The sequence below is a fragment of the Lactuca serriola genome, chromosome 2, assembly GCF_051521515.1.
Source record: "Lactuca serriola cultivar US96UC23 chromosome 2, Lser_US96UC23_V15, whole genome shotgun sequence".
Classification (NCBI taxonomy): domain Eukaryota; kingdom Viridiplantae; phylum Streptophyta; class Magnoliopsida; order Asterales; family Asteraceae; genus Lactuca; species Lactuca serriola.
The window spans coordinates 82640868-82650036 of record NC_136409.1 but is presented as its reverse complement, the minus strand read 5'-3'; the positions used below and the strand labels follow the sequence as shown (position 1 = coordinate 82650036).

At 33.1% G+C, this 9169-nt stretch overlaps 2 protein-coding genes across 2 annotated transcripts; both read left to right on the top strand.

Annotated features, from left to right (window-relative positions):
- The first annotated feature begins 643 nt into the window (after positions 1 to 643).
- LOC145089354 (uncharacterized) lies at positions 644 to 1471 on the top strand. The gene has a single exon (XM_079027800.1). It carries the CDS (start codon positions 644 to 646, stop codon positions 1469 to 1471), a length of 828 nt encoding a protein of 275 aa, XP_078883926.1.
- A 582-nt stretch (positions 1472 to 2053) lies between these two features.
- LOC145089353 (uncharacterized) lies at positions 2054 to 8282 on the top strand. Its single transcript, XM_079027799.1, has 6 exons — positions 2054 to 2162; positions 2331 to 3382; positions 3499 to 3848; positions 7840 to 7897; positions 7977 to 8078; positions 8166 to 8282. The coding sequence occupies exons 1-6, from the start codon at positions 2054 to 2056 to the stop codon at positions 8280 to 8282; spliced, it is 1788 nt and encodes a 595-aa protein (XP_078883925.1).
- The last annotated feature ends 887 nt before the right edge of the window (positions 8283 to 9169 follow it).

Below are 9169 nucleotides of genomic sequence, written 5' to 3'. Positions count from 1 at the left end.
ATTGAAAGAGGGAATCAACTTATTGGTAAAAGATCGCCATATAAGATTATGTTTTCGGAGGTTTTGATATGTGACTACGGTAGAGTATGAAAGACACGATGCAGACATTGATAGGGTAGAAGGTGAAAGAGACATTTGGCGGGAAAAATAAAGAAAGTCCTGCCTTCCACTAAATCAGTTTTTTCTATAATATTTGATGTTATAAAAAAGTTATTTATATGCATTTCTATTTAATATCTATCAATTACATAAACAATTTTTAGCTACTCATATAACAAATAATATGATTTGTTTTAGTATTAAAACCCAATCAAAATAATAATAATAATAATAATAATAATAATAATAATAATAATAATAATAATAATAATAATAATAACAACTTATTTTATTACATAACTCGTTATATGACTTGATTTACTGTTTGTTTGAATATTGCAGGAATATTTGTTGAAGCTTATTGAATCATCAAACAATACATTACTCATCTTGTCTAACGAGTAAAGATAAGGTATTTTTATTACTTTCAAACACTCAGTCATATTTTCGTAAGATTAAATTTGTATTAGGTAAATGACAAATGCCTTTAGATTTATTGTTAGTCCTACATGCATGTTATTAATATATGGTTTATGTAATAAAGATGGATCGTAGTTACTGGGTGTATAGAATTAAACATTCATGTGATGAATATTTGGCATGTTTGGGTGGTTTTCTTAAAGCTGCCGAGGAAAATCGGGTGAATAAAGGAGAAAGCTACATATGGTGTTCTTGTGTAGATTGTCAGGACTGTCGTATGTGCATTGATTCTGCCGAAGTACAGGAACATTTAATAATTCGTGGGTTTATGAGAGATTATATATGTTGGTCACGACACAGGGAGACATTGGTTAATCGTAATGAGGTTTTTTCAGAGTTTAATGATGATAACAATGATTCAAACAATGACAAATACGATGACTTATCTGGAATTTTACATGATTGGGAGGACAATGTCGCTGAAAAGGATTATGAACATTTTCAACAATTATTTGACAACTCAGAAAAACCATTGTATACCGGGTGTATGAAGTATACCAAACTATCTGCTGTTTTGAAACTATTTAACCTAAAAGCAAACAATGGTTGGAGTGATACAAGTTTCACAAATCTTCTAAAGCTTTTGAATGATATACTTCCTCAAGATAACGAGTTACCTATTTCAACATATGAAGTAAAAAAACTAATGTGTCCAATGGGAATGGAAATCAAAAGAATACATGCATGTCCAAAAGACTTTATGTTATATAGAAACCAGTATGCAGATCTAGATAAGTGTATCACATGCGGTACATCACGGTATAAGCAGAATAATCATACAGAACAAACCACTGATGTGAAAAAGAAAGGTCCGCCTGCTAAAGTATTGTGGTATCTGCCTATTGTGCCTAGATTAAAACGGTTGTTTGCAAACGCGAAAGATGCAAATTAATACGATGGCATGCCGATCGTAAAATAGACGAAAAAATAAGACATGTGGCTGATTCCCCTCAATGGAGAAATATTAATTCCAGTTTTAAAGAATTTGGTCGAGAGATTAGAAATATTCGGTTCGGACTTAGTTCTAATGGAATTAATCCATATGGAAGCCTAAGTAGTCGTCATAGTACATGGCCGGTTCTTCTTTGTATATACAATCTTCCACCTTGGTTATGCATGAAAAGAAGATATATCATGATGTCATTACTAATTCAAGGTCTAAAACAGCCGGGAAATGATATCGATGTTTATTTAGCTCCATTAATTGAGGACATGAAAAAATTGTGGAGTCCAGGTGTTGAAGTGTATGATGCATATAATGGTGAAAATTTCCAACTTCGGGCCTTGATTTATTGCACCATAAATGATTTTCCAGCATATGGGAATTTGTCTGGATACAGCACAAAAGGAGCAAATGCATGCCCAATTTGTGAAGATGACACACAATCATTATGGTTGTCAAATTGAAAGAAAAATGTATATATGGATCATCGAAGATATCTTCCAAAAAATCACCCATATCGCAAGAAAAAAAATGGTGTTCAATGGTAAAACTGAGGAGAGGACGGCAAGGAAACCATTACGAGGAGAGACTGTATTTTCTCGTGTTGAAAATCTAAACGTTACATTCGGAAAATTCAAAGGTAATGGTAAAGGAAAACATAAACGTAAACGTACATGTATAACTCCTCCCAAAGTTAGTTGGAAGAAAAGATCTATATTTTGGGAGTTATTATATTGGAAGCACTTGTAGGTTCGCCATTGTCTTGACGTTATGCATATTGAAAAAAATGTTTGTGAAAGTTTGATAGCCTTATTGTTGAACATCAAGGGAAAGTCAAAAGACGAAATTAATGTTCGAGAAGACATGGTTGAAATGGGAATTCTCCCCGAGCTTGCTCCTATTAGGAATCCTAGAAAACGTACGTATCTGCCAGTAGCTTGTTATACCATGTCAAAGGATGAGAAAACAAAATTTTGTAAGTGCTTACATGGTGTAAAGGTTTCATCAGGCTATTCTGCTAACATTAAGAAGTTAGTGTCAATGAAAGAACTAAAACTATTTGGTATGAAGTCCCATGATTGTCATGTTTTAATGGCACATATGATTCCCATTGCAATTCGTGGAATACTACCAGACCGCATTCGACACACAATCACAAAGCTATGCTTGTTTTTCAACATGATTCATTCTAAAGTTATTGATCCTGAGGTATTAGATTCATGGGAAAGTAATATTATCTTGACATTATGCCAACTCGAGATGTATTTCCCACCTTCATTTTTTGATGTCATGGTTTATCTAACATCTCATATTGTTAGAGAGATAAAGTATTATGGGCCAGTATTCTTACGATACATGTATCCATTTGAGAGATATATGGGCATCTTAAAAGGGTATGTAAGGAATAGACATCGACAAGAGGGTAGTATTGTTGAAGGATACGCAACAGAGGAGGTAATTGAATATTGTACTGACTATCTACAAGGTGTTTATAGTATTGGCATTCCAAAATCTCAACACAAGGGTAGACTTGTAGGGAGTGGGACAATTAGATTGAAAAAGATCATTCCAAATCAAGAAGACTTACAACTTGCACATTTTACAATCCTACAACATATGACAATCATTGCTCCATATATAAATGAGCACAAAAGAACACTGGAATTTTCAAATCGTGGTAGGAGCAATAGATGGTTGGTTAACGAACATAACAAAACGTTCTCACAATGGTTAAAAGATAAAGTGAGAGATAGTGTGGATCAAGTTGTAGTACATCTAAGGAATGGTCCTGATGATCTTGTTGCAACGTACCAAGGATACAACATTAATGGTTATACAATTTACACTAATCAACAAGATGTAAAATGTACGCTTCAAAATAGCGGTGTAATAGTAATAGCCTAAACGGAAGTATATGGAGATAGTCATGATACAAGGGTGAGATCGCCAAAGAATCATATTATGGTGTCATTCAGGAAATATGGGAATTGAAATATGATTCCATCATTATACCTATGTTAAAATGCAAATGCGTTGACAACCAACGAGGTGTTAAAGTTGACAATGATGGTTTTACAGTTGTTGACCTTACCACAAACGGATATGTATCAGAACCATTCATCCTAGCTAAACAAGCTACCCAAGTATTCTATGTTGAGGACCCAAGGGAATCAGGAAAGCACATCGTTATGCATAGCAAACGACATATACTTGGTGTTGATGATGTTGTGGACGAGGAAGAGTACGACCAGTTTGATGAACTACCCCCATTTATTATCGGCATTGCATCTTCAAATGATGATGTCGATGACACCACTTACTTACGGTCAGATCACAATGAAGGAATATGGATATCATAACCCACATCTGGGGCAAAATGAAGAGGATTTGGGTGAGGTCTCATTATTTAATATGTTTTAGTGTCATTTGAATTTTAACTATTTATGTTTGTATTAATGTTTTAGTTTGAACATGTTTCCATGAATGTTTTTAATTTTCATTTGGATGTTTAAGACTTAAGTTTCTAAAATTCGGATATGTTTGCATCAAGAATTTATTCATGTTTAATTATCAGTTTTATTTATGGAATCTGACCCATAAACCCAAATCTGGCCCAGAAACCTATGAACCGAAATCTCACCCAGTGAGTGATTGGAGGAAATGAGAAGTCTTACGATAATGAATGGTACCTATCGGAAGATATCGTAAGAGTGATATCATGCCTTTAGAATACGCGGACCATCCCACTACTACTCGACAAGTAGGGCAGCCAACTCGTCAAGTAGACCCAAAAACCAAAAAGATTCATACATAAATCAATACCTGAGAATCGAGGCGTTACAGGTGGTTGTCACGTTGTGGTGATGGTAGCAGTGGAGGTTGGTGGCGGTGATGACAGTGGTGATGGTGTTGGTGGTGGTAGTAGCGGCTGGTGGCAGTGGTAGCAGTGGTGGCAGTGTTGGTGGTGGTCGTGAGTGATAGTAGTCACGATGTTGGTGGTGGTTGTGGCAGTTGTGGTAGTGGTGGTGGGTGATGGTGGTGGTGTTTAGCAGGTCACTATAAAATATGGTACACCATTGTTTCTTATTTTTATACAATTAATAAAGCTAGTGAAAGACTATTTTGGAGATTACTTGTTCTTGAATTAAGGTCTATCGGTTCTAACCATAGGGACTGAATCTCATATCGATCAGGCACATACTTTGGAAAATAAAACAAGATATTCGATAAGAAACATGAATATGATTGTAAAATTGCATTAATCTAAGTATAACCTAATTATATTTTGAAAACTCACAATATTATCCGGCCCGGTTTGTTTTTTTAGTTAAAAAACTCATCCTTAATCTTACACTGATCATCAAAATGAAATTCATCAACCTGTTGGATATCCTAAGTTTTGCAAGATTCGTTAATTAACTTCAACATGTCGTAAGTTATAAAATTATACTATAGTTAAAAGTTCTTATAGATAATGCATCTTTGAGAAAATATTTATAAGATTGAAATGAAATATGTTGTCAATATATTTTTCTTCTTGTATCATAATAAATAAATTTTATATCTTTATGTTAGAGTTTCCTTTTAAATTCATAATATACTAATAATTAGAGTTACAAACAAAATAATACACAATAATTTGAAAAAAAGCATGGACTCTAAATTGGTAAGGTATCATTTGCCCCTTAAAAAAAACATAAATTTATGCCAAAATATATAAAATTAAAGTGGTTTTGGCTGAAACTTTTTAAGTTAACCCGCATGAAAATTCTATATACCACCACAAAATTTGAGGTAGAATCAGACCCTATACCATGTTATCACTCATTACCCTCCTCTTCTTCTCCGCTGCAACAAATTTACCACCTCACTATCATCTTAAACCTTTATTCCAAACCCTTCAACTGGGTCTGATCGGGTTGGTATATTTTGACATGACAACTTGAACACGACACGATTGCCAGACCTACTTTTATTGATGTTTCAAAAAAGAAATCTTAATATTTTCAACGTCCATTTTATACAAAATAGTCCTAAATTGAACTTTGACTCGTTTACGGCTAACCGACCTGAATTTCATATTTATTTTATATTAGGAATGAAGATTTGGATCCGTCGAACCGACACTATATCGTGCCGACATCAGATCAAACCAAGTTTTTTACTCAATGGACCGGTTTCCAGTTCTTCGTTCTCATCCGACCGATTCCCAATCGAATCTGGTTCGAGACATGTACGTATAAAAGATGGGTTTTAAAAAAAAAAATACATGTTTTTCTGTCAATTTAATACATTATTTTTATTAGGATATATATTAGAAGTTCAATAAGCAAAAGGTATTAATTGAAACTTATGTACAAATATAAAGGACTAGGCTTGAAAATTTTAAGCTACTTGAGGTAATGAAATGAAATATATACCGTAGAAAAAAATTCACCCATTTACTTTTTAAGATTTAGTCTGACTTAAGTTTTGGTAAAGTTTTTGGATATCCTGCCATAGAAATTGTATAACCCGCCACAAATTTTGGTAAAATCAAAAACCCAATCATGTTGTTACTCCTTACACCTCTTGTTCTTCTTCACTGACTCAAGCAACTGGCGATTTGAATGCCTTAACAGACGATTCCTCCTCATCGTTCTGACTATAACTATAATCTGGTGCCTAAAACCCTTATCTTTTCCTCGATTTTCCCTATCCCCTACCTTATATCAGGAGGTCGCCAAGTCATTGCTAAGGCAACATTACTCGTATACACGACTCTACATCTCAATTAGTCCTCTTCCCCAAAACAACAAGACAAAATTCTTCACAACATCTCTCTTCTCCTAAGTACACTTCTTGATCGTTTAATGTTTCCCACCGTCTCCTAGAGTATCGTTAATTCTTGTCACGTTAGTTGTATTCTATTTGAATCAGTTTTTGTTGATGAAAAATTATAGATATCAGTTGTATGATCTTCCTCGTTGGTTATGTTTACTTTTTATTGGTAATTTATCATTTTTTTGCTTTAGATTAAACTGATTTGAATGGTAATTTGTTACTTAATTACTGATACGAACACCTCCTGATGGAATAAGCAACATGTTTTTAGAATTGAATCATCACATGTTTATTACATGCACTAGTTTATAACCCGTGGGAACCATAGTTATAAAATTAATTAAACTTTTAATTAAACTCTAATAAGGCTGTATCAATCACACGCTTCCTTTTTAATTCGATAATCTGTTTTGCTTAAAGGATGTTATATGTACCTGCTACAATGATTATAAAAATTAAGTTAATTATCGTTAACATAATTTTTCATTCACCTGAAACAAAATTAGCTCAAAGGAATTTGATTGTTTTGGCCCTAGAAAATTAAAATTAAATTCCGATTCATCTAGCACTTAGGAGCACATCCAAACTTCCCTTTAGTCTCATGGTTTATTGGGTAGTACCTGATAATGTTATCAGTGTGGTCAGAGGGTTAGGTTTATTTTTCTCTTTTTGGTTTTGCTTTACTTTATTAAGTACATAGATTCTTCCAAGTGGGGTTAAACTTTTATTTTATGAGATTACTGCATAGGCAAGGCATCATCGGGTTACTATGTTTCATTGTTTGGCCCCTGTAGTTCTAATTCTCATGTCTCATGTTCTGCCCCTGCAATGATGGGATAAGATATTTCATTTTTAGACTCAAAACCATTCCTCATCATCATAAGGATATAGGCCTTTTGTATCAATCAAACGACAAAGTAAGGATTGTGAATTGTATCTCATCTCCAACAAAACATTATAACTATATATAGCATCTGTACCAGTTTATGCTGTTCTTTTATTCTCTTGTCTTACATACTAGATATGTTTATGTTTTGGTAAATAATAGTGTTATAGGAATACAACATTAAATGGTTGATTATGTTGTATATATTGATTTGATTTGATGCTGTTTTTAAAGTATTTAAAAAAATATGTCATCTAGTTGGCTCTAGAAAAAGCATAATAGATATCAATCAAACGAATTTGTTATAATGTAGCTCATGGGTTAGTTACATAGCCATACAGTTACTAACCTGACTACATATAGATATCAATCAAACAACAAAGTAAGCATTGTGATATCATGTTGAATTGTTTTTGTAATCTGTTCAGGTAGGTGGTTGAAATCATATTGTATACATTTTGGATTCTCTGATGAAGCCTATGAAAAATCCCGTTGACAACTACTACCTACTCAAACTTTTGGAAAAGTAAGAAATTTCTTAATATGACATAAAAATAACATTCTTTCTATAAGTTTGAATACAACTCTGCTGCTTGTTTATTTTTAGGGCTTTTGAGACGTATGAAAAGAACACATCAATTCCAATTGTATGGAAGCTCACTGAGGTAATTTATCTTATTACTTATCCACTAGTTAGATGTAGTTTCGTTTGTGATTTATGTTTACCTTCTATCACAATTTTAGTGCAACCAAGTCGGTGTATTGGAATGTGAGCTGAGTGGGCATTATGTAATGAATTGGATCTTTAATTTTGTGTTGAACAGACAACATGGATTTCAGAGTAGAGTAAGTACTTCTTACAAAAATCATTTCTTCTAAAGCAAGAAACAAATTGTCTTGTTATTTAGTAGTTTTAATTTTATTTTCAAATAGTTTGGTACCCTTTGGAATGACAAAACTGCATTTGAGGAAAAGGCGTTGGTTACAACTGTTGCTACATTGGCCAGAGAATTTCTGAAAAATTTTATGAATGATGTTGTTGTTGTCTAAAAGTGTATATAAGGTTAGTTGTTAATTTTTATAACATCCTACTTTTAGTTTAATGATTGTTTGCTAAAGTCAACTCTTTTAAAATGCTAGACAAAAAACTAATTATTTGTTGTGTTTTGTTTTTCAGTGAGGATCAAGGATAGCTGTTGTGTTTTGTTTTTAAATGAGGTTGAAGGATAGCTGCAACACTTGATTATTGGACAATACCTCTCCATGGGAAAACAATTTCTTTTTTGAATTTATTTATGTAAGTTTTATGTAATGACCAAATCAAGGAGTTTTTAGCAGCACTTAAGCATGTTTTTGTTGATGACTATAATGATCAGTTATTTAGCATGTTTATATTAATATAATTTGTTCATCAATGAACAATTTTTGTTTTGTTTTGAATGTGTTCTTTGGATGCAAGTATCAGTTTGTGCTTTTTATCAATTGTTTTCATTATATTATGGTTATTTGAATAAAATTGTCATCAATTTAATTTTTATAACCATTGCTTTTTGGTACTGTGATTATAGTTGGTTTTTGCAAGAATGAAAAAGACCCGATTATTTGAATGGAACCGGTCCATATTTAATCATTATATGACCCGATTTGAGAATTAGAACCGGGCTCTTTTAGCCATATATGACCCGGTTTTGTATGGTTGAACCGTGTCCTAATCTTCATATATGATCAAACATTAGCCGTTATATTCCTCTTATATGTCCCGGTTTTATGAATAACCGGGTTCTTTTATGTCAAATAGGATCATAGGAGCCGGTTTTAAAACCGGGTTGTATTTCTTTTTTCAAATAGGTCTCACCGACTTTAGGACCTAGTTCGAAACCGGGTCTCTTAATTGATTTAATTGGGCCCTATAAGCTTTTTTGTAATAGTGTTTGTTT

Bases quoted from the DNA above. Each gene is read 5' to 3' on its own strand.
- LOC145089354 (XM_079027800.1), top strand. From the start codon at position 644: ATGGATCGTAGTTACTGGGTGTATAGAATTAAACATTCATGTGATGAA.
- LOC145089353 (XM_079027799.1), top strand. From the start codon at position 2,054: ATGGTGTTCAATGGTAAAACTGAGGAGAGGACGGCAAGGAAACCATTA. The intron at 3,849-7,839 runs GTCAGATCACAA...GTTTATTTTTAG, and splicing joins GATGACACCACTTACTTACG to GGCTTTTGAGACGTATGAAA. The intron at 7,898-7,976 runs GTAATTTATCTT...TCACAATTTTAG, and splicing joins TTGTATGGAAGCTCACTGAG to TGCAACCAAGTCGGTGTATT.